At 41.8% G+C, this 25,656-nt stretch overlaps 2 protein-coding genes across 6 annotated transcripts in view; both read right to left on the bottom strand.

Annotated features, from left to right (window-relative positions):
- The window catches only part of ST7 (suppression of tumorigenicity 7), a 157,169-nt gene extending 148,698 nt beyond the window's left edge, over positions 1 to 8,471 (bottom strand). For 3 of the 5 annotated variants that reach the window (XR_008235487.1, XR_008235486.1, XM_052788972.1), the window contains exon 1: positions 8,307 to 8,471. Coding sequence is in view for 2 of the 5 variants with exons in the window: in XM_052788972.1 (XP_052644932.1) it covers positions 8,307 to 8,457 (151 nt within the window). In the remaining 3 variants the exon portion in view is untranslated. Of the gene's footprint in view, positions 1 to 7,685; positions 7,817 to 8,306 lie in introns of those variants that run through there. The other 2 variants (XM_052788978.1, XM_052788975.1) reach the window with 2 other exon arrangements.
- Positions 8,472 to 21,371: 12,900 nt separating this feature from the next.
- The window catches only part of CAPZA2 (capping actin protein of muscle Z-line subunit alpha 2), a 34,408-nt gene continuing 30,123 nt past the window's right edge, over positions 21,372 to 25,656 (bottom strand). The window contains exon 10 of the mRNA XM_052789586.1: positions 21,372 to 25,012. Within this exon, the coding sequence (XP_052645546.1) occupies positions 24,872 to 25,012 (141 nt within the window). The 3' untranslated portion in view covers positions 21,372 to 24,871. The remainder of the gene's footprint in view (positions 25,013 to 25,656) is intronic.

The raw sequence follows: 25,656 nt of genomic DNA, 5'->3' as shown, positions 1-25,656 counted from the left end.
CTGGAGACTCTATCTCCAGTTTAGCTACAGGTTTCCTGCAGTACCTTGGTAAACTATTTAGGCTCTAGTCGTTAAGAGTTCATGCATATTAATTACCTTTGCAGTCAACCCCTGGACCTACGCTTGCAGAGCAAACCATGCCATTAAAGATTTGCAGGATCGGGGTCTCATTTCCCTGTGCCTTAGTTCTCCCTGTACAGTTCAACATAACTCTCATTTGTATTTGACATACCAACAAATGTCTGGAGTAGGGCCTTATTTTGTTAAATATAAAATATCTTCTTAACAACTAGCCTTGTTATAAAAAAGCTGAATCCTGACTTGTTGCGACTGCTGCACTGAAGATTGCATCTTCATCCTTTTCTGACAGTGTTGTTCATTTCTGTCGATTTCAGTCCAGAAGAAACTGCTCGGTCATCCAACTTAAGTCACCGCTTAAGTGGTTTTATTTGCTTTACCACTTGCCAACAAGACAAATAACTCTCCCTTAAGCACAGAGCGTGCCAGCTGACCGAGCTACGCACAGAAACGTTGGACTCCGTGGGGCCGGTGGTCTGGCACATGCACAGAAGTCCTGGCACAGCCGGGGACGACGATCGGAGCCTCCCTGCTTGCACAACGTACCTGCACACCCTCAGCCATCGCTTCCAGCTGGGTGTTGGTTTTGTTTTAAATCTCAGCATGATAGGGTTTTTACTAGTCAGCTCTCCTGTTTATCACGGGCCATTAGATTTCCCTCCCAGTTCCCCCACTATTGAGCTTGGCAATCCTCACCACACTGACAGTCTTAATACCATGATAGCCAAAGCTGCAAAGCCATAGCATCGCTTGCCATAGCAGTTGAGTCCAAACACACACATCTTCAAAAATCTCCTTTAAAAACATACTTCGCATGTGAATTCCTCTGGATTCAGCTTGCAGCCACCCATTTTTGTGAGATTTGTCTCCCCTATATTAAAGGCTACTTTAGTACCTGCTACTTTCTTCCCACCATATAGTTTACAACGTTAGCAATCACCTCTCAACTCTTTGTTTCTATTAAAGTGAGGGCATTGCACGCAGCATGTCTCACAGCCAGGCTGCTTCTTCAGACCACAGATGATTTGGCCCCAATTCTGCCAAGTATAACATATGCATTTTAACTCCAGATAGTTAGGAAGCTCACTATATGTTTGTCAACTAGATTAAAGCTCTTACTCCTTAGCTACCGTCAAGTCGCTTCTGTAGCTTCTCTGTGATTAAAGAGTTCGAGCTTCCTTACGCTAGCAATGTGTTTTTGCTAGACTCTGCATAGTTCCACTCAGAGATGGTCCAGATTTCAGAATCCATGTTAAAACACAGGCATGCCATTCCCCCCAAAATGCGTGTTTTATCCTACATCACCTTCCTAATTCCTGCTACATGTTGCTCTCAAGGCAGGCATCACGCCCTTCTGTGTTTAAATTAACGTAGAGCTTTGGCACAGAATTATGTATTTCTCTCTCTTTTCGGACCTTTAGGCACTGACACTACTTAGCACTTCTTGCATCTTTCACAAATGCAAATTTATGATCTAGATTTTTGCATTTGCTTTGTTTACAAAATAACCACAAAACCAAAGCTATTTTTAATTTTTCCTTGAATTTAGAATAGTAGTATTTTCGTGACCGCTCAGACAAACAGGACCTATGACCTCTGTCAACAATGGGGCTTATGTTCCTTTGGGCTGAATTCATCTGGGTACTCAGTGGCCGCTTTGGGAAAATGCCACTACATATATGCAGTTTTAGGAGCACTTCTGAAGATTTTCATCAGAACACGGAGGACATTAGCCTTCAGTTAGAAGCTGGCAGTACAACTCCGCAGTTGCGTATTAGCCAGTATTACAGTAAGCTCACTCAAGATTTTATCAAATATTATTCTGAAGGCTCTAGCTTAAACATTTCCCCTGAAATACTGGCTGCAAATCTTCTAAAGCTTTTGTAGTACGAAAGTCAATTTCTTAAAGAAGTATTTTCTGAAAACCTTGCATTTGCTACAAACTTCACTCAGTTTCCCACATTTGATGCTGACTGAAAAAATTAAGCTCAATCAAAAAATCAAACTCGTGAAGAAATGCCAAAATCGTAGAAAACAAGTATCATTGTACACTGCGTCCATTGGGAATTGATTTAAGAAGTTTTGTTAGGGCTTTTCCCCCCACGAGAATCCCAAGTTTCATCTATAAAGACTTTTGTCAAAAATAACACACTACTTTCATGCACGTCATATTCTTTCCCATAAAAATTAAAGGGAGAGTTTCCAAGCATACCATGCTGAAAATACACATGCTTAAAATGGTTAAAATCTGTTTTATAATAACCTCTTGAATATTCGCCTATATCCAGGTAAGAACTAATTTTTTTGCAAAACCCAAAAAGGCAGACTGAAGAAACCTTTAACATCCAAACCCTGTCTGGAGGCTCGGGAGCCACTGTGGGTGCTTCATGGTGCTGTAACTGATACAACTGAAGAGGGAGGTTAACAGTAAACAAAACACTGTTTACTTTAATTCCATTAGAACTGCAGAAAATAAGCACAGTACTTAGGAAAGACTTCATTTACATTCTGAGAAATGCAAAAATTAAGACAAGTGATTTGGGGTCAATGGGTAAACTACCCATATATAACTGATTCTGTGAAATCCGTATGCAGAATTAATGCTGACCTTGCCAGAAGTGGTCATGTGTTTAAAATCTTACTTTCAACAGGGAAGTTCATACCAAAAAAAAAATTAAAAAAAAAAATCTACACTTGCAGGGAGTTAAGAGTTTTTCCATCTCCTTTTGGTGGCATCAGAGTTTTGCTCCAGGCTTTCCGTGGACACGCCACCATACTCACTTCTGTAGTCCATGCGGTAGATGCTTACAGGGAAACCCATCACGGCGATGGCAGATGACTTTGAAAGAAGGCCAAGCAACTACCACCAAGACCGCAAACATAAAAGTAACTGTCCTTCAGTTCTTCTCGCAAGAAATAAGCTGTTCACTCATTTTTAATCCATTTGAAGCTCCCTGGCCTTCGTCAGGTCAATGCTTTCCAACCTTCATGATGAACTTCCCGGGCTTAAATTTATGAAGGGGAACAATACCTCCTGACCGCGCTGTCAAGATGCTATCGCAGCAAACACACCACAACGCACACGGTGGCTACAGTGACCGCGCACACCGCGCCGGCACCGGCAGCCCCCGGCACCAGCGTGCTCCCTGGCAGTGCTCCCTGGCCCGGGGAGGACAAACCCCCAGGCATCCAGTCCCCCCAAAAAACCTTCTGCCCTAAGGGTGGTTTATCACCATAGCTCTGCGCACACACAGCTCCAGGTGGCCAAATATCACCAGCAGGAAAAAGGTGACCATTAGTTAAATTTTAATAACAGGTGAATATTTACTGCTGCTACTTGAATTTGAGACCACGGGAATGAAAAGTTACTTATTTCTCACACTGCAACCTACTGGAGCACATTGCACCAGTGCCCGGTATGGGCCTGCAAGGTCAGGAAGCCCAGAAAGGGAGGATCAGAAAGACGAGATGAGCTTCACTGACAGCACCCACCATCCTAAAAGACAGCATAGCCTAAACCCGAGAGGCGTGCTCCATCTCCTCATCTCCCGCAGTATTTCTGCTTATAGAATCACACCCAGCTTTCCTGCATGGTTAAATACCGGGCAGTTTTCATAAAATGAGGGTTCAGTGAGACAGGAGTGGTCCAAGCGCTTTGCTTAGCGAAGCCTGTGCAACACACGCATCAGCGAACGCACCTGAGGTGGACCAGATCACCGTAGCATCTGGCTGCCTAAAAACCTCTCCGGTTTTGTGTCTTCAGAGAGACTCTTGGATGAAGAGAAAACGTTGTTACCCCCAATTGTACAGGGAGCAGAGGAGGCACTTCCAACACGTCTGCTCTGTCCTCCTGCCCACGCATGCACAAACCCCGGCGGTGAGTGAGCGATCTGGTGTTGGCCAGTGCCGCAAGCATCGCTTCACATCAGCCTCCTTCTCCCCCTCTCCAGACGGCTGGCACCGTGCACAGTGTTTCTGGGCTTTATGAGGGACCTATTACATGGTCACAAATCCCCCATTAATTATAACCCTAGGTAATTATTTCAGTGGGAAAATAATAATAATAATAATAATAATAATAATAATAATAATAATAATAATAATAAATGAAGAAAGACACCGTGTTCCTCAAGAACACAACTTTGTCACAGCCACCAGCTCCTCACCAAGGTGACGTGGTTTTCCTCCTCCAGCTGCAGTTCTCCCAGGCTTGCTGACCTCAGGGGCCCAGCAGGACAACGTTACTTGCTTTCTTTCACGCTACGCTGTAGGTTTCTAACCCTCCCTTCTCTAGATGTTCAACTGGTAACAGTATGGGGGCCTGGCTCCAGCGCAGCTGAAGCGGGATGTCCCGCAGAAAGCTACTAATACGCTACAGACACCAACAGAGACAGATTCAACCCAGAGCTCATACCCATATATTTATTATTTACACTGCTAGGAAATCAGTTTTTTTCCGATTTCTCTACCCTCAGCAACCCAAAGGTTTCCTCCTGCCTGCCTCGTCACAAGCCAGTTATTAAATCCATCCTTCTGTTGCGCTTTGAAAGGATAAACAAAATCATCAGAAAGTGTTTAACTTCTGGGACTCTTTCCTTCTTAGGATATGACTAGAAAGCCAAACTGTTATATCAGGAAAAACAAGCAGGGCTGCACATTTTTAGAAGAGGTGTGTCTTAGTTCAGATTAGCGTGGCATTCAGAAATTGTGCAAGTGCCAACATAGGAGGAAAATACAGCATGTTATATAAAATAATCATGTTTATTTTAATTATTTTGGAATAAGATGATAACATCCGCTTCCTCAACTACTCACTCTGTATTTAATATTTTAGCCTGGCATATTAAGTCTTCTCTCTTGCTTCCTGGCTAATGGTATGGTACAGTCAGAACAGTTCAAACACTCCTATTCATAAAGGATTTTATGATTTGATTTGCACATCAAGCTTCAACAAAATGAAAAAAAACCATGAAACACCACAATTGGATTTAACATTAATATTTTTATATGACAGACTAGATTTCCCTTTGATTGCATCACAGCAATGTACTCCACTGCGGATACTGAAATTATGCTCGCCCCAAACTGCGAGGACTTTCAAGCCTGGAAGCCCAATGAAACACACAGGATGACTGACTTGCACCACCAGAGCCACCAAATGCTCGGGGTGTGCACACCTGTACGACGTCAAAAGAGGGGGAAAAAGGGCCCCACACTTCATCTTAAGAAAACTTACCGCTAGAAGTGACCACTGGACTATTTGGCGAGACCATCCGTAATTACTCTGACCGCCGCCGTTGCACAGCCCGCTGCCCGAGCCCTGGCTGAAAACCGATTTAAGGCTGTAGGAACACCAGTGACTCGTATGTCGCCATCTGATTTGAAGACTTTCAGACATGGCAAACCCAAAGGTTCCTTTAGCAGCTGATCCACGTTTTGTTAAAAATTGATGCCTGATTACAACTAAATTGAGTTTGCCCTCTGCTTCCAATCATCAATTCTTATTATTCTTTTCATGATTAAAAGGCCACTTATTCCCCCCCCCCCCATGACAATACCTCCTTACTGTAATCTAATCACCCCCCAAGCAAAATCTCTTATTCTGATGCTTCTCTCCAGCCCTTAAATCATTTTTCCACTATCTTCTCCAGCTCTTCCACTTCCTTTTAAAAATACTGACATCAGGCATGGAAAAACAAAATCACACAGCAGTACGAAGCACCAGTCCCTCTGGTAGGTACTCTCCCTTACATGCCACACTAATCCTTCCTATCACTGTGCACCAGCCCACTGTGGACTCGGGTTAAGGTGTCTGATCTAAATATCTAAAACCCTTTTAATTCACTACTTCGTGAGGTGCCAATCATACCTGGGGAACTGCATTTCTCTTACCAGCTGTCTAAGCCTGCGCCTGGTGGTTCTGAAAACCAGTTTGTTTGACCTCAACTCACCAACAGAACCAGCTTGTTCTGGGAAAATGCCCGGTCATTGTTTTTAATCACCTTATTATTTCTTTATGTCACGCAGAAGGTTTATTAGCAACGTTTATGCTTTTATTTTCACATCACTGAGATAGATATATTTGATTGGTGTCACATCTGGAGCCAGTTGCTGTGGTACTTTATGAGCAACCTTAAACCAATGACAGTATCCTGTTGTGATCGATTGGGGGGGGGGGGAATCCACAATAAATCAGATTGATTTTAATCCATTCACAAAAGCTTTGAAAAACAAAACAAAACAAAACAACCTCGTATTATCGTCAGTGCTGATTTTTTAATAAACCCCATTTAGGAACAGATGATGCATAAAGGCCATATTGTGCCTATTGTTCTCCCCTGGTAACGCATTTTCATCAGGCACTTTGAGACTTACTGGTAATTTCTTTAGTCTTTTTAACCCCCTCAGTGCTTAAAACACACAGCTGTGAAAACCTCTCCCATTTACAGATTTCATACTGTCATTTTACTTGCATTTTGGGACATTTCAACGAAAACCAAGATGACTCAGCTGAAGATGGCTGGAGTAACATTTCAAATGAGAAAGTGCATCACGAATTAGTTCTTTCAAACTCAGGAAGAAACCTGAGGAGATTGATTAGGTCTCAGATGGTTGCCTGCAATTTTTTTCCAGTATTGAAAATGATAATATAAAGCATTCTGACATTTTTGCTTGACAGCCATGGCCTGCAATGTTTATCTGGGACATATGCATTACATAAATTATTAAGAATCAAGCAACAAGAATTATATCCTGTTCTAATCAGCGTGCAGCAATGACAAAAGAAACAGGATACTTGTTCAAAGACATACTGAGAAAATTTGACCAAAATAGTATTTAAAAATAATTTTTAATTGTGTTTACGCTTAAAGTGAAAATTGCGGTATGCTGAATTTTTTTTTTTTTTTTAAATTCCTCTTTGATGCCGGATTTGCCAAAGGCTTATCAAATGAGAACAGGCCAGAAAGAGGGGCGAAAAGCACTCAGATAACATTCAGCTTTCCCAGCAGCAGGGATGCCGCAAGGGTTACATCTCGTCTGCCCCCAAAACAAACAGTCTTCTCCAGCGTGGGGGGAAAAAAGTAAATGATCACAGTAGATAGGAAGGAAAAATAAGCAATTTCAAGATAAAGACATAACTGCCCAATTCAGACTGGCTAACACCACATAAGTTACTGCTGATTCAGTATAGTAGTGGCATAATACCTTAGTGAGTCTTAACAGTTAAAGCAAAGTCCATTGCAACAGTGATAATCTTCCAGCAAACTTTTATGCTCATTATTTATTATCATTCAGAAGAATAAGCCGATATCTAATTTTTATCAGAAACATAATAAAAGTCTTAATCCTGTTAAAAAAATGCTTGAGTATAATGTAAATTGTACAGGAAGAGGTATTAATTCCACTCCGTATACTCCCCAAATACAAGCACACTCCCCATAATAACCAAGGTCCTTTTTTATCCTTCAAAGAAACCAAGAATTTTCCACAAATACAATCTGCCTTTCAAATCCCTCAAATGCACATATGCCACCTGCTCCTAAGAAAGCTCCCAGAGAGAACGAACTGCCCCGCAACTGAAGATGGGTCTGTATTTACATACTTACTCAGCCTACATCCAAGATAAGCCTGTTAGGGAAATGAATTGAGACCAGGCGCATAGGAGATGTAAACCACTCGTGGCTGCTCCTGACTTAGGCTTGTGAATTGAACAAGCCGCACATTTTTGCTCAAGCCCCTGGAATTCTCAGTTATTCTCGAAAGTACAGAAAAAGCAAGACACTGCGGGGCTAAACGGCAGTTTCGCTCTTTACCCGGTAAAACCAGTATAAACAGCTTAAGCCGCTACTTGAAAACCAAACGTGTCATTTTTTTAACTCAAACAGCCTGCGAGTCAAAAATCAGCCTGTTGACTCCTTTAGGGAAAAGCCCAGCGTGAAACACAACTCCAGACAGTTGCAAGCTCTACCGAGCTTCAGCCAGGGGCACGACCACAGTCTCCCCTATATGCTCCTGAAATCATCTTGAACTTCTTTCCCGAAACTCCCAGCATAAAAAGGGGAGACAGAGAAGCTCCTCCAGTGCCAAGTCCCCCCCGGGCAGACCCCTCGTCCCCTTCCCACGGGGGGCGGCTCCGCCGCCCCCCGTGGGAAGGGGACGAGGGGTCTGCCCGCGGAGAAGAGCACCGGGGAAGGGGGGGGGGGGGGACGACGATGACGGCACCCTACCTGTGGTTAAATTATCATTGATCTTCAAGGGCACCCTTAAGATGTAGACCAGGAAGAGCATGATGAAGAACCACAGCGTCCAGAGATAAGTCCAGGACCAGACGATGCAAGATTTCAGCTGTTCCAAAAAGCCCGTCCCAGCTTCAGCCATGTTTTTGGAGGGGGGGGGGGGGGGGGGAAGGCAAAACACACAACCCAAACCCTGCTCTCTGCTGCCACAAGCTCTCAGCGTGTATTTGCGGGATGATTCACGCCTCCCGGGTCGGCTCTCCCCTTCCCGGCTCCCCCACTGCACCGCCCGCCGCGGGGCGCGGCTCGGCGCGGCTCGGCCCGGCTCGGCCCCCCCCCGTCCCGCTCCTGCTTTGGAGCCCAGAAACGCCGGCCGGCGGTCCCCAAACCCGGGGAGGAGCGGGTGAGGACGGGGGAACGGCGGGGCCGTGCTGCGGTGGCAGCTCCGGACCTGCCCCCAGCCGGGCTCGGCCCCCCCCCCCCCCCCGCCGGCAGCAGCTGCATGATGAAACGCGGGGAAACACCGAGAGGGCTGCGGGGGGGGGGGGGGGAGAAAAAAGGCAAAAAACCGCCGCGCAATTCCTTTCACGTCTTTACGGTTTTGAACAAGAATTTCAGGCGGTGTTTTCACCACGCAACGGGACTTTTAAGCCTAAAAAGGGCTCACGCAGGGTGTTGGGGTTTTTTTGCAGTTTACTCGCCTAAAGCGTCTTGCTAGGATAATACCACGGGCGTAAAGCTACGAATTTTTGTGCGTATTTCTGTGGACAATGCCCAGCAGAGTCCTGAAGTGTAAAACTTCCCGCCCCCCCCCCCCCCGGAAGATACTACATGGCCCAAGAAATACATGTGTCTCATTAAAATAGTGTCGGTAAAGCATAATCCTCATAAAATTGTACTTTTGTGAAATACATTTTTCTTCTTCCGTTACTCGATGAGGTGTTTCTTGGTGAAACAGGATTTGTCAACAGAATGTGACAAAAATTCAGAGGTCAGTTAACAGAACCGATCCCTGCTTTTTTTGATGTTACGCAGGTTACATTCACGTAGACACACACCGAATATTGCAATTTGTTTGGATCTCTCTCCTGTGTTTCCACAATCTGTATCGAGGGGGATAATACTTCCCAGCATTTTAAGAAACAGGTAGTATTTCCTGAGCAGTACCAAAAGGACAAAAAATCCAGGAGAATTTTTCCAACTGGTAATAGCCACTCTGTCCTGGGATTTTCTAGTCTGCCAATGAAAAAGTCATCATGGAGAAAAACATAGCAGCTTTCCCAGAATGTTTACAACACCTAAAGACATTAAACCAAAATAAATCTGTAGTTGTACAAACTGATACCTTCTCACGGTAGCAAAGGCACCATGTTTGTTCTTCCAGATTATGCTATGGGACTTGAAGGTGGATGGGGAACACTGGCTGTGTCTGGAGCATTCGATGGTGACAGGATCTTCTGATTAAGGGTGCAAGACTGGCAGAAGTTTTTCCTGCTAATAAATCACAAAACTTTTAAAATTAGAAGATACAGATTAACAACAAAAAGGTCATTTATAGTTTAATTACATACCAAAGAAAACCACATTTCAAATATTTCGGCTTCCCCTTCCAGTTATAAAGGCAAGAAATACTTAACACATAAGTCACGTCTGAAAAAAGTCAATATTATTCCATCATGCAGTTATTTATAAATCAAAATACTCACCTCATGTTCCCTTATGTATTAGTAAAAAATGCAAAACACTAAGCAATTGTTTCATTTTCATAAATTTTCCTCTACATATTTTAATTTTCAGAATATTATTGCTTGTATTATAAAACTAACTATGATCAATTCCTTTTATGTATGAAAGACAGAGGTGGTTTTTGGGGCTTTTAAATTTTTTTTTTTATAAATAACTTTTCATTCTATTAGCTGTCCTTTATTGAAGGACGGGAGTGGACTGTGTTGGTTTCTTCAGCTGTGCTTTCTTTGTAGCCCCTGTATTACTAGAAGATCAAAATGCTGTGAACTGTGCCCGTTTAAAGCACAGTTATTAACTTTATGCTTGTCTTCCTTTAAGCACCACTGTTTCTTCTTCCCCTGGAATTACAGCAGTTATTAATATTTTGCAGTAATTGTATGCACTTCACTCCTGGATCTCCAATGGTTTTACAGTGACCATAAAGTATTTAAAAACCAAGCTGCCAGTGGAGTCCAGCTCTTCAGGCTCCCAGTAGCACACTCCAATGGATTTCCCATCGGCTGCTACACACAAAAGTTAAGAAGAAAAAGAAAAAGAGAAAGGAAAAGAGAAAGGAAAAGAGAAAGGAAAAGAGAAAGGAAAAGAGAAAGGAAAAGAGAAAGGAAAAGAGAAAGGAAAAGAGAAAGGAAAAGAGAAAGAAGGAAAAGAAAAAGGAAAAGAGAAAGAAAAAGAAAAAGGAAAAGAAAAAGAAAAAGAGAAAGAAAAAGAGAAAGAAAAAAAAGAAAAAGAAGAAAAAGGAGAAAAAGGAGAAGAAAAAGAAAAAGCATGTGTCCAAACCCAAATGTTTGCATGAGGTGAAGAGCAATTACCCATTATGATATCTTGACTCATGACTAGCTTGGTGCACTCATATGACAAATTACATTCCTGTTGTCCCTGTTAAAGAAGCACCTAAGCTGACATTCAAGACAAGTTCACAGTTCAGGCTCTGTTTAACACAAATTATCTCTCCTCTTTCAATTCTGTTCCAAAGGAGTGCCAAGTATTAATGCAAAGCCTTAAAACATGCATTTGCTAAGTCAAGACATAACAGAATACAGCTGAAGTGATCATTGGACAAAAATTATTTTGAAAAGAGTCTTTTACCTTTCTGTTAAGATTTTCCACTCAATTATCTCACTCATTTAAGTGTTTTCTCACACAACCCCGCAGGTACCCCCAGTTCCTACCTCAAAATAATACCTGTAAGTGCGAACACTACTAATTTGTTTGCCATAAACTGAGTCCAGGGATCCTAGTTTCTCATATGACTGTTGATGACTTTGCTAAATGAAATCAGGAAGTAGAAGCGATGACAGTTACTAAATATGAGGTACAGTGAAATTACTGTTTTTTTCCAGAAGAAATGCATGCTCTTGAACTTGGGTCCTGGCAAGTAAGAAAGAATAGATGGGACCACTATGCAGCAAAAGTCTAGTTTGAATACTCTGCCCACCCGATATTTTTATGGGTCAAGATCTAAAGTACTGGGGTTTTTAATGTTGGTTTGGGTTTTTTTTTTAATAAACCTTAAAATATCTTCCGTCTGAACATTTCAGAGATCAATTACTTTTTCTAGGCCCACAATGTACAATCCCCTTGGAGCCCAGCTATAAAATAGGATTGCATCAGGTTTCTTGGCAGCCGAGAGATGGCCAGGCACGTTTGTCGAGGACGTTCAGAAAGGGCACGAACAAAACCCACATCGGCTCCAGACATCTGTGAGCGCCGGGCAACGTTGTCAGCTTGGTTCAAAGGAGCCAGACATCCCCCTGCCCTTCAGCTGATGCCTGGTTAGTAATTGAATCCAGCTAAGCAGTGTTATGCCCAACACCTTTTAATCTAGATACATATTAAACAACAATATATATATGTATGCATGCATGCATATATCTACATGTCTATCTATAATACACATAAATACATATGCATATAATGCACCTATTAAACATATCAGATGCATCATAAACAATATCAGGGATGAACTGGAGATGGCAGTCTAAACTGAAATCAGTGATGGTGAAAGCGTGCCAACGGGAGTGAAAGCACTGGAGTAGAGTTCATGGGATCCCATACCCAGCACTTTTCAGACATACCAACGTCTGAATAAAATGGCTTAAACACATGAAAATCTGTTTTCAGCTAAAGCACATGGTCCTCAGTCACAGTCTGGAGAACTGAAAATATGCTAAGAAAGACTGAAATAAAAATTCACGCTTAATTTACAATTTAATCAATGTATTTTCATTAAAACAAAGATATTTCAAAAGTATGCAACTACAGACTTCTGAACAGTGTGCCCAGGCTGAAGTTTCTGTTCTCCATCTTGAAAGTGAGATATTACGGTATTATAGCAATAGCCTTCAACTTACAGGAAGACAGTAATATTTAAAAATATGCTACCATTACTAATGAGGAAAAGTCAAATAAACATTCACATGCCTCGAGTATCACTTGTCAAAAAGCTTAAAAAAATTGCCTTCCTTATTACTTCCAAGGCAGTATGAAGGTGGGAACACGGGGATGAAGCTCTGCCTGTTTGATCAGTTCAGAAAGCATGGGAGCCGAGTTTGAGGGAGCTGCATCTTCAGATTCCCAGAGACCTGCTTAAACCGAAGAAGGATGGAGGAAAAAAATGAGAAGGCAAACTCCCCTAACCCACAGGGTTGTCCATGGCCATGGGGACTCTGCCAGAAAACAGGGTGACATAGAACACGTCTGGGCTGTTGTAGGGGAGGGAGGAAAGACTGCCTGAAAGTCGTTTTAAGATCTTTACTGACAAGAAAATCAACCAACAAGCTGTCTTAATTGCAAGAGAAGTCACAAAAACTGAGTTAGAACTGGCTCAGTTAAGAATCAGATGTCAATGCAAAGACGGGCCAAAGAAAGGTGTTACCAAATAGTTGGTGCAAATCAGAGCACTGTTTCAGTATTTTCAGGTAGTGTTCAAAATAAATCTTAACCAGAAAAAAAAAGGAAACCCCAAACAACCCCAAACCTGCTTTCTTCTTTTGCTTTTTTGCCTAACAAATGACTTTTCTCCCTAAAAATGGAATTTTTAAAAGGGAATTCCACCCTGACCATCAGCACACTTAGGCGTCAGTGTGGGGCAGAGGGGCCCATCCCAAACACACACATTTGCTAAAGTATACTGAATTTTTTTTTTTTAAATCTATGGAAATTTCCCCCAGTAACACTTATATATTTTGATGAAGTAGGTGGACACACACATTCATTGAGGCATTTTATGATGATCCTTTATAAAAATCAGGTGGTGGACCAAGACACATCAGTACAAGACAGTACATGCTTAGGATTCATCAGGGACTCATGCGAGCTGCAAGGTTGGCCCCTGGTCAAAAAAGAGCTCTCGGCAAGTCAGAGTCTGACATCTGTATCCACACACGTTCTGTACATCATGGGAGGCAAACAAGGCTGTGGGAGAAACGGGGAGGCAGAGACAGATGGCAAAAAGCCCGGAGGGAACCAGCGCTGGTTTCTCCGTCCCCTATTTAGGTTAAGGAAAAGTACAAGAGCTCAACTCCCCACATCCATGCCTCGGACTGAAGCCAAACAGTAACTCTGCTTTTTTTTTTTTTAAGGAGAGGCATTTGTGGGTGCAGGAGATGTCTAGTATCTTGTCCTTTTTCTTCTTAAGAAAAAAGATGTTGAGAGTGGTCTTTAATTTGCTGAGCGTTGATACTATATTTAATAAACAAACCTTTTTAAGAGAGAAAAAGGTCTCAACTCCTCTCCTCAGAAGTCTGCAATTAGCAGAGCATAGTTTATTTTTCCCCTATCATTTGTCAACACGGCATCTTTACCAGCTACGTATCAGTAGAAACACAGAAATCCACTGACAGTTACATTTTACTTAATCTCCAGAAATTCAGATGAGGAAATCGAGCAGTCACAGTGCTGGGTCACATACAGATAATTATTGCTGCTTAAGGCTGGCAACTATTCCGGAGGATAAGAACCGCTCTGACTGTAGGCAGATGGGGATGGAGCAAGCAGCACATCCTCTGCCATGGAAGCAGGTAGCATCCAAATGGCACACAATTTCCTTATATCACAGCTACATCTGGCTCCGGAGCCAAATCTTGTTAAACCCTTGCAAAATCAAGTACCAAAATATCCTTTTGCCTTGCCTGACGCAATTCTTTCCTCCTTGGCCTGCTTGTCTCGCCTTTTCACATCCATCCAGTACATCGTTGCTGAGAAAACCTCTCCCTGCAGACTGTGGAGCCCCCATCTTCTTTCCCTCTCCACAGATGAAGGTCTCCATGAGCCCTTGTCTTTAAATTCGGGCTACAGAACAATTGCCTGTCTTACATGTCAGCTTCATCATACCCTGCTTTCTTCCCTCCTTTGCTGCTCTTCAGTCTGTTTTGCTTGATCTATATTCTTGCTGGTTCACGGCATTCTCTCTTCTGCACCCGGCAGTTGCTCTTCACATCCAAATTCCTCTGTGACAGCATCCTTTCATTCAGTCCATCCTGCCTCCTCCTTTAGTAATGATGCAATCACTATCCCAAATTACAGTTACCTCACTATATTTAGGTTGTAATATTGTGGAAAAAGCAGGAACATATTTTGCTGATGTGTAGCGAGAAAATGTACCCCAGAATCTCTGCCTAAACAGAAAGCCTTGTTGATAACCCTGATGTAGTCCATTAAGGAGAAAGAGAGTTCTGGAAAGGAAAAACCACAATGGCCATTTCTTGAGTAAAAGTGGCCTGGCTGCAAAAGTGACATTTCAGAGCAAGCCTGGCCTGAAACTTAAGCTAATCCACGGTCTAAATGCCCATGAAGCAGCACAGTAACCCCATGGGCAATGTTCCTCACTTCCGAGGTGGCTGGGGAACGCAGCCCTCGTCTGTAAAACATTTCTTGTTTGTTCAGTTGGCAGGAGCTGACAGACTCTGCAGCCTGGCTCAGCCCCTGCGTGGGCAGGTGGTGGGTCCAGGAAAGAGAGAATGAAGCTTGCCACTGGTACGGGCACCCGGGTTGCCCAACGTCCTGAAACAAAGTTCAGCGTTAATTGTTGGTGCCAACTTCATGCCTTGCGTTGAAGTGGGATGCTCACATTTGTTACCTGAACCATGTTTCAAGAAGAAATTTCATAGATTTCCAGTAGGCCTTCCTTCCCCTCTTAGTATTAATCTGAATAGCTTATTAATGTTAATCTCAATAGTTCATATCTCTTTTCTTCTACATTATTCAAATTGTGCTCTTCAGCCAAACTCAGACCTAGGTGAATTCTACATTATAGATATGCTTTTATATAACATTTTTGTATTTCTGCCTCCTTCTGATTGTGAAGAACACAGAAGAGTAAGGCGATGGACTCCCATCTGGTCTGAGAAGATTATCTTCCTTCTCACGCCTGCTAGTGTTGGTAAGCCCAAAGTAAAATTACTTTACCCGTCATAAGCTAGCTTATATCCCACTTATTATCTCTTATCATACAGCTCTGAATTTACTGCACAGCTGAGCAAAACTGGACAGCCTTAGCCGAGACTGTTGTACACGCAGGGGCGAGGTGGGTGCCTGCAGCCCCAGGAAACACCGTGCGTTTCTCACATACCCCACCCGCTTGTTGAGAACAAGGTGTGTTTGTACTCAAGCGCCAGTTGATACCTGCACTCCCATTATTCAGTACAAATCCCTGGCCCCATTTACTATCTATTATTGAAATCCTGCTATAGATACAGTACTATTCATTCCCCGATGGCTTCTTTCATGACGCTTGCCACTATAGTACCAAGTACTTCACATGAACTTCTTCCATAATCTCTTTTGCAGACAGAAGGCTGTGATGGAGAAGGAATAACACTAAATATAGTCACTAATACGGGATCTTGTGCATCGCTTAATACTCATGACATCATACTTGCTGAACTCCAGCCTGACATCAGTTTGAAACAGCAAGTGATTCTGCAAATCTGGGCTTCTCTGGGCTTGCACGCTCCAAGGTGAGACACATGAGCAGACCCATAGCAAAGGAGGATTTTAAGGAGCATTAAATGGAAACAAAACTCTCCTAAATCCCAGCAGCTGCTGCTGTGTGGGGAAAGGGGTGGTGGCTCTGCAGCTGTAGGCTGAGCAGAGTGCTGCAGCGGCTGGGAGGAGGCACCAAGGTCAGGGCAGCAGGCTCAGCTCTGGCACCAAACCGCTTTGCAATGGCTCTGAATACATAAACAGAGCATAGTAGTACTTACACCGGAGCTTTATGCAGGTACAGACTTGTGAGACGTCAGTATCTCTGTAAAGCTCTTTCTCTCACTCGTTCTCCTTGCCGAACGGCGATCACACAAGGGCGGCTTGCGCTGCCCTCCCTCCCGCGATCAGTGCGACAGAGGTGACTTGCCCAGCATCAGAGTGCTCTGCGCACCCGTGAGAGTTCAGTTCCTTCCCTTCTCAATATACCCTGCCCTTTCCCACACTGTCCCTTAGAAACAGGACTTGTTTTATTCCTGCTTCTGCTATTTAGCCATTTTCAGAAAGGAAGGGAAGACTTTCTTCTGCTTACCCCATTGCTTTTACTAGAGATATTTGGGTATTTTTCTTGCCTTCCCAGCCCCCAGAAAATTAGCTGTTAGGCCTTCTCCTTCCTGAGATATAGACTGTTCCCAAAGCCTTTATCTTTTCTATTTTGCACTTCTATCTTCTGTGCTCAGGACATTTTAAATCCTTAGGAACCCCCCTCCTACAGGCCAGCCCGTCTGCTCTGGCTAATTAGTTTTAATGGCATACCTTCCCCTCTGCTGCTCCAGCAGGAATTCTTCTGTCCCATCTGGGTTCCAGACAAACACACATCTGATGAATCCTCATTTACATTTGACTCCAGCATCAGCTGGCTTCACTTTCTGTTTAGAGACAATCAGCGCAGATAAAGAAGCCAGTTTGTCTTCATCCTGCTGACTGAATCAGTTGCTCTGCACGGCAGCAGGGAAGAAGGACAAGATGAAAACCCTCGTGGGTAAGCAGGGAGCTTCACCTATACACTTCCATTCGTTCCCCTCAGCATTTCCTAGCCTTGCTGGCAGGCACAAATAGCCATACTGAAGGGTTTTTTCCTTACGATTTCATCAACAGACTACGAGAGGTTCTGAGCAAAGGACATAGTAATGGTTGCTGCTCCCATGTTTTCGTCGTTGATTGTGGGATTGCCAAGGTTGCATCTGCTACCACCCTGTTTCTCAACCTTGTCATCACCTGTGTTTTGACACCAGGTACTGGGTTACCACACTGTGTCAGCAGCTACAATTTGGGTAGCAACTTTACTATGTCTGGAAGGATATTATCAGGAGGGTGAAGTATCAGGTAGCTGGGTTTATTCTTTGGGAAATTACGTACTGGCACTCTCTACCTTCTTCATTTACATTCAGGTAGAGTAATTGGTGACACCAACTGCTGGTAGGACTGCAAGGCCCATAGTATCCAGCTGAAAGAGCTAAGGAGAGGTAGACAAGTTCTTAAATGGAAGATGATGGCTCACTAAGTTTAGTAATGAACTGGGACAGGACACATACTCATTACTGACTTTAACAGATTCTTTTGCACCCAGAGAATCAGCTATGTAGCAGCATCTGCCTTTGCCTTGCAGCAAAGCCCTGGCATAGGAGCAGCATTTCAGTTCTTCATGAGCATATGGCATTTACTTTCTTAGTCTAGTCTTCTGCAGTTCTGAGCTGGCTCCTGGCATCTGTGACAGCTAAAGGACTCTTCACACTCACAACATACCTACAGGAACTTTAAATAGGCTCTTGAATAAGACAGGTATTTCTGATACTCTGTGAGAAGTTCTGGTTAGCTTGGTGGGAGATACTACCTATCCCCACACACAGAACTGTTGGGACACATGGAAAACGCTTGCATGGACGTTACACCAGCTTCCATCCAGTCTTCACGGGTGCACGGCATGAGAGGTGAGACGCGCTTCAGTGCTTCTGAAAACAGGACCAAGTTCTCCTCCCGGACCCCTAGCTTAGGCTGCCTTGTCAACTCTGACTGATCATTGATTCCTTTTCCTTCACAGAAAAAAGGTAGGGAAAAAAAAAAGCATATTATGTCCTCCCTAGCAGAAGAGAGGGCGGCGCATTTCACCTCCTCAGTTTTGACTGACACCAATGCCTACAAGGTACTGCTGAACAAACTGCCTGCTGTTGGCAGAAATATCCCAGATAACAAGGACCCTGCTCATCACCCTGGATGAGTCCACAGCAGCACTTGACTCTTCATTCCAGGATGCTCTTAGCTCAGAATCCATTTGCTGGCTGGTCCACATCATTAGGATACGGAAAAGTCTCATTTTTGTACACTCCCAGTGCCTCCTTTGTCAGTAGAGAAGGATAACATCAGGCACACATACCTATCAGTGGTTGGTTGGGTTATTTTTCCCTCCTTAATTTAGCATGGGCTTTAAAATTATAACAGAAATTTTCTACTTACTGATGAAGACAATACTAGAGAATATTATAGCAAAAGGAAATCTAAGTACTCTGTTGATATCAAGATAGCCTGCAATATCACACGGACCGAAACAAACAATATGCAGAGAAAAACAAGCTTCTCAAAATGAACAGAAACCAAAAAGCAGGATGTGGAGAAATGACTTGAAGTATCAGATTTCATGTAGAAATTAGAGTTGCTGGATTCAGTCTTTAGCCTAAAAGCTACACTGTCTGGAGACACTCTTCAAATACATAAAATGTGTTGCAAAGAAAATGGGAACAAGCTGTTCTGTATGCCCACAGCTAAGATAAAAAGAGGTTAAGATCCAGCAAGGAAGATTTAACTTTTTCTAGAATCTACCTTAATACTACTAATACCAAAGCCCTAAAAGAACTTGGAGAGGAAGGATAATCTTTAACATTAACAATTTCTTTCAGAGCAGACAAGTCTCTGTCCTGCCACATACAGGCAAGATGCAGCTGATCCTGCCACACTGTCAAATAAAAAGCAAGATGAGCTTTTGCTTTCCATTCAAGGATTTCAAGATTTTTAACACTACTATTATTCAGAAATCCTCCAGTCAAGTATCTGAACTTTGGAGTCTTTAACCACCACTGGTTTTTGGCCAATCACGTTTTGCTACCTCATGTTCCTATTTTTACAATGAAGTGAAAGACTTGCAAAGCTTACCGGTTTTACGGCACCTGAAAGCTGGTTTAACAATGCAGCGTCACGTAAAAGGAAAGGAAGCAAGCAGATTTTTCTTCCTGCTACTTAGTTTAAAACTGCTAGTGGCTCTTGAAAGCTCAGATTTCTACTCCAGTTGCTTGTGCAGCTATTAACCTTAAGTGTCACAGCAAAAAAAAAAATCTGTTCACCTTTTGAATATTGATTTATTTTGTAATTAACTTACTCCTTTTCCAAACCTCTTCCCCTAATTACCAAATTATGTGGAAGTTATTACTGCACAGTTAGACCAACAGACAGGAGAAAGAGGTGCTAGCTCACCATACAAATGGCAGGTTATTAACAAAAGGGCCACAGAGGCACTTGGGGCAGCATCCTCAGGAGTTTTCACTGGGTTAAGACCGACTCTGCTGGGATGGGAAGAACAGCTCCAGCAATACTGGAAGCACGCCGTTGCCATTTACCAGGCACAGGTTCAGGAACAGCACGTGTACCCAGACAGGCGGGCGGCAGAGGCTGTAGCTCACAGGCAGCGTGTACCGAAGACTTCTGTTGTGAGCGCTCTGCCAGCCTCCAGCAGATCTACGCTGCTGGAACGTGACTTTAACTTAACCGACCCCTTCCTCAGGGCTGCAGCATCGGGCTCCCACGCTCCAGGCCGAACAGGACACTTGGTGGAGTCGAAACACATGGCACCTTTCTTCTTTAAGGAAAATCATAACAGATCACATTCTCATACCTCTTATAATCTGACACATCCTGCGTTGTAACTGGATGTACTGCCTTACCTGGGAAAAGGCAGCATGACGGCATCCCAAACCCCAGGGCCGGTATTTGGGCCCCTTGCTGCATGATTGGCCCTTCTGGCACCTTCACAGCACAGCAAGAATTTGAGCATTTCTGCCTTTGGGCACCTAACTTTTAGTACCCAGCTTCTGCAACAGATGCCCAGTTTGAGACAATACATACCACCATCCAGTACCCAAGAAAGCCAGCACACTGGGCAGGGAGGCAGCTCAAGCAGGCGGAAGGAAAACATTTTAAAGCCGCTGCAGCCCAAGAGAGAGAAAGGTAAGTAGTTCTTCCTGCACTCAAAAGCTTCTGGCTGTGATTTTTCAGTTAGGTTCATAAACACTTTATTTGCAAAAGAGGAGACTGCCTGGTTTTCTTTCAGCCAATTATAAGAACATTTGCCCTAGGAAGACTGAGTCCCTTTACCTCATGGGACTAAAACTCTCTTCTCTGCATCTGAGGAAAGCAGCCTAGGTTCCAGATGTACCACAGGAGGTAACTTTTTCCTTAGCAGGCTGTTGCACCGTAATTGGCAAACCCCCGAGGACATTTTTACTTGCTAAGAAAGAGATTGTGAGCTTGTTTTCTGAACCCTTCCTCACAACACTGCTTGTCTTGCATTCGTAGTGTTGTGTCAAAGCTGTAGCTCAGCCTTCTCCATTCTCACTCCTAAGTAATTTCTGAAATAACCTTGAAGGGTAACTCAAACTTTGAATTGCACACTGGGAAACTACTTATTAAAGGAAGTACTCTCAATTCTTTCACTGATTCCTACAGTAGCTGTACTCAGTATACACTTGACATTGAAAGATATTAAGCACATTTAAATACAAAACTGAGTATTTACTACAAGTCATTATTAGCATGTGGTGGTGTCCCCCCAAACCAATCAACCAAATACTACTTTAGTGGGCACATTTACAACCCTGTAAGCTGGAAGTTGTTTCAGATCTGAAATTATTTCAAACTACAGCTAGCCAACCAAAAGTCCCTACATGGTCCTCTTGACTTATGAGGAATAAACCTAACAGACTTGCCCCTGCACAACTATTGATTTGCAAAGAAAAGAGTCTAAACATGTTTACAGAATATATCCTTTAAGGCAACGATTACTGCTCTTATCCTCTCTTGTGATGAGCACGTGGATAATATCATGCTGAGCAATACCTGTTACAAGGTAAGCCATAGTAGCAGAGGAAAATATTGCCAATAAGCAAACCTACCAAGTATTAAGCATTCATTTTCACAGAAGGAATAAAGTACATATTCACAGTTCCTTTCCTTTAGCTGTGGAAAAAAATTGATTTTGTTTAAATCTGATGCAAATTTTACCCTTTCAAAAAAAAAAAAGTTCAGAGTTGACACTGTCACACAAAAATTGACACTTCAAGGTTATGAACAAACTAATTTTAATCTAAACCTAGTTTACAGTTGCATCAGAGGAAGAACAGTTTCAGTCTTTCCAGTAAACGAATGCAACAGAAGCTATGCCCATGTCAGCAAGTAATTCAGTACGATAGGGGTGAATCCATAGCATCAAACAGTTGGTGTTCAACATCCATACCTACAGTATGTACAGTGTGGAAATCTGAAGGCCAGGTTTAGTCTGATCCTCCAGACAACCTCAGCGCATTGGTGGTTTCAAGCTGTCTGAAGGGAACCACTGCTGTGGACTCACATCACCATTAGGAGCTGGAGGGCATCTGCTGCACACCCAGCACAAACCCCAGTTCCCAGGTCAGAGTTCTCCAAAAGAAAGTGAACTCAAGAGCACCAGAACTGCTTTGTCAGCCAAACCAGCATGTGGCAAGTGGGGATGAGAGAGGGATTTACTCCCAAGCTGCACAGACTACATCACTGCCATAGATGCAGCTAGAGTCATCCCCTAAAGATAACACATCTATTAGGCCGTTCAGTCTCACACAAAACTTTTAACCCTGGGCTGAATGATCATTTACTAATGAACTGCATTGCAGTGTTCCCAACTGAACCAGCCGGCAGAATTGTTATCAGCATGTAGAGCATAAGAAGCAGTAGTAATGTAAGCAAAATTGCAATGATTTTGAAGTTTCATTCTACCTGCAGTATGAATTTTAAGGCAGACTTACAAAAAAGGGGCTACTCAGGAGAACCTGGAAGCAGAATTGCCACTCCTGTTGCAGATGTTCAGAAAGAACAATTCCTTAATTGCAGAAGTTAAAAATTCCTTCGTATAAAGGGGTGCTAAGATGCATAAGATGTAACACACTTCATAAATGCAAGCATTTTACAACTCCATATTACAAGCCATAATGTCTAGTACATCAACATTCCACAATACAAAGCTTGTCTTTATATTTAAAAATAGAATATAAACAAATAGTAATTCACATTAAGACAATTGCCACAGCAAAATTTCTCTAAGAAAGTGCTTTACCTACACAAAATACCCTAAAGCCTACCAAGCAAGCTCTAAAGTTCTCCAATTTAAAAGGGGTAGAAACAAAAACATGCAAGTGACATCCAAAATTGAGAGAAATCAAGAACTCCAAATGTGCCATGTGCCTCAGCTGACACTCAGGTCGGCTTCATCTAGGGAGTCGTTACCCCTAAATATGATACAGCATACCACTTTGAAAAAGTAACAGAATAGTTGATTTACTTATAAATTGCTTTATTGAAGCTATAACTTAATAAATTTGATGTTCAAGGTGTAAAATTCTCACAGACTAAAAAATTAACACAACAGGAAAAAATATAAGTAATACAAATCTACTTATGTCACCCCACTGGTAGACTTGAACCTGTAGGGTGGTATTCTTTGAAGATAAGGAATTAAGACTATCACAGGACTGAATAAACAGAGAGGGAAACACAGTAATAGAGTACTTCACAGTAAAATACCTCTTTATTAGGAATATATTTAAAACTAGCTTTTTATTTCAGGTAAGAAAAATAGCATTCTGACTTTTAGCCAGCGCTGATTCCGGTCACATGCAATATTCTAACAGCTAGAAAAGTTATTTGCACCGTTGTTGCCCATTAACAGTTCTCCTAACTGTCCATTCACTGCCTTTTATTTTTAGCTTGTTCTTAAATATGTTGAAGAAATTCTTCAAACAAGGTTTGTATTGACATCTTAGTCAAGACTGACAGACTGACTTGACAGTGACTCAGCATCTGTTATTAGCTCACATACAGCTTTTATAAGCCACCTTTTAAAGAACAACATGGTTCAATAGCTGATCTACAAAGACAATTAAGAGGGCAATTCTCCAGGAAGACTGTGGTAGAACAAATCCCACTCTTCTACTATACAGTTTAGTACTGTAAAGTAGCAGCCGTTTCAAGAACTTCAGTTAATTCTATACCCCTTTATAAAGAGAGCACTGAAGAACAGAATATAGGGGTATTGCTACTACAATTGAAACAGTAAACTACTTTGTGTGTACATTTTTATACTCAGTACGAGTCTAGACTCTTTCTCTTGCTATGCTGTAACTTAAGAGTTTAAGGTAATTAATTGGATCATGCTGTAAACAAAGATATAAAACCTTTGTATAAGCTTTACTGGTTTAGGAGTGCACATAAAAACCTGCCTTCTATAAAAAAAAAGCTGTTCAGTTTTCCATCATAAGCATATAATTAGGTAGCATATTTTAAAACAGGTTTTCATCGAATTAAAAAATGAAATTATGCATTTCACAGAAGTGTTATACAGTATTTGTAATGAAGTCTGAGGTTTTAGATACCTAATGTCCATTTTCAATACGAGATATATCAGACAGGGAAAGTATGCTTCAGACACATGTATTTTTTTTGGTCTTGTAATTTCTTCCATCCTCTGTAGCCAATATGAAGCTAAAAGATACCTGTTTTAAGTAGACTTCCATATGTATATGTTTCTTAAATGCAGATGGAAACAAGGGATGATGACACTACAACAATCTCCAAATAGACTGAGAACAGCCAATAGGCCACAAGTTTGTGGCTGTTTTAAGCAGTATTTTAAAAATATATAGAAACACCAAAAATAGGCTATATCAGGAAGCAATCTGATACTCAAATAAATAGAAAATTTGCATTTTAATGTCACATTGAATTTTAGTACATTTCAATCCAAGAAAAAAAATAAACTGACAGACATAGTAATGAGTACAGGATTATATATATTACAATATGCCTTGTTATAATACATTTGTGGCTTTATGATAAAAAAACCTCAAGGGCAGATGGAGTTTGAGCTCATTTAAGTAATTGTCAGGAACAAAGCATTAAATGCATTTCTGGAATAAGTACTTTTATTTAATTTCAAAATCTTAAAACAGCATTAGACCTTGGCCTTTTCTTTTAGAAAAAAAAATTTAGTTACCACAGAGCTAGCTAAATAAGTGTTCTAAAAGGTTTAAACGATATAGAAAATGCTTTTCCCAATTTTACATACAATGAAAGGATAGATGACTTCAAAAACAGCACCTATGGCTAACTCCATGTTGACCTTGACCTAGAAATGCACGTTACTGATCTCCACAAGGAATCCAGCAAATTTTGGAAGTTGTCCATTTGACATGACAGCAAGAGAAAGGGTTATCATATGCAAAAATATTTTTCAAACTGTTCTTAACATGTAATTGAAAACTAAAGGCATGGTCTCTTCATTATAAAAAAATAAAGGTACAACAGAAACTCTAAAGGAAGATATTCAGCTATACTGAAGTTGCAACCCTCTGAAAAGAAAGAAAAAGGAAAAAAGTCAATTAGCTAAGCTTTGTGCTCTAACCAAACTACTTACAGTGATTTTCAATGGCAAAAGCCCATGCTGACTGGGTGATTTGACAGTTCCAAATACTTTTTGTAATAATTTTTATCTGTATACAAGGACACTAAAATGATCCAGTCATGCAACGTTCACTTTAAGCATTCTGCATCTCTTTTCCAATCTTATAGCTAAGGATCTTGTTCCAGTCAATCTTGGTGCGGGTTACTGGCAATTGTCGACGTAAGGCCTTGAAAGTAGTGTCCGACATAGTCTGATAATTCTCACTGATAGCAGTCTGTTAAACACAAAGTCACACAAAACAAAGACACATGAAGAACAGAACTAGGATGTTATATAAAAAGTTAAATGATTCAGTAGTCTGTTACCTCTTAAACAGGCTTAATAAAAATACGCTAAATTAAAATAATACTTTATGAAGGAAAGCTGTTAGATCTAGATTGAAACTATGTGAAGAAAATTAGTGAGACAGATGGAATAAACCTGGCCGTAGCCTAGGTCTTTCAGCAAACCACAGTGTGGTTAATCAGCAGCATGAATAAAGTGCTGATCGGAGTTAGCTTGTACATCGTTAATTTCGGACACCAAAGTCTTCCACTGTCTTTTTCTGTGGGGATGGTAGAGTCAGTCCACAACATCGTATGAACTTGAATATAAAGCATGATACATACTTAGTAAATTTATATTAAAGAGCACTTTTTTTAAAAAACTGACAGAACATGGTGTCTGAAATTTACCTTATGTTCAAGACCTAAATGAACGTGAATACAATTCTGCAGAGGATATCTAGAACAGTTATAGTTTTCTAACTTTAAAATGACTAATTGAAATGGATAATGCTTATAGCCATATTTAGCAAAGCTGTCTAACAAGAGCAGCGTCTGAACAGAATCTGCAAAAAAATTCCACTTGAGGAATGCG

This window comes from Harpia harpyja, chromosome 6 (assembly GCF_026419915.1).
Source record: "Harpia harpyja isolate bHarHar1 chromosome 6, bHarHar1 primary haplotype, whole genome shotgun sequence".
NCBI classification, from domain to species: domain Eukaryota; kingdom Metazoa; phylum Chordata; class Aves; order Accipitriformes; family Accipitridae; genus Harpia; species Harpia harpyja.
This window is presented reverse-complemented; position numbering and strand designations above follow the sequence as displayed.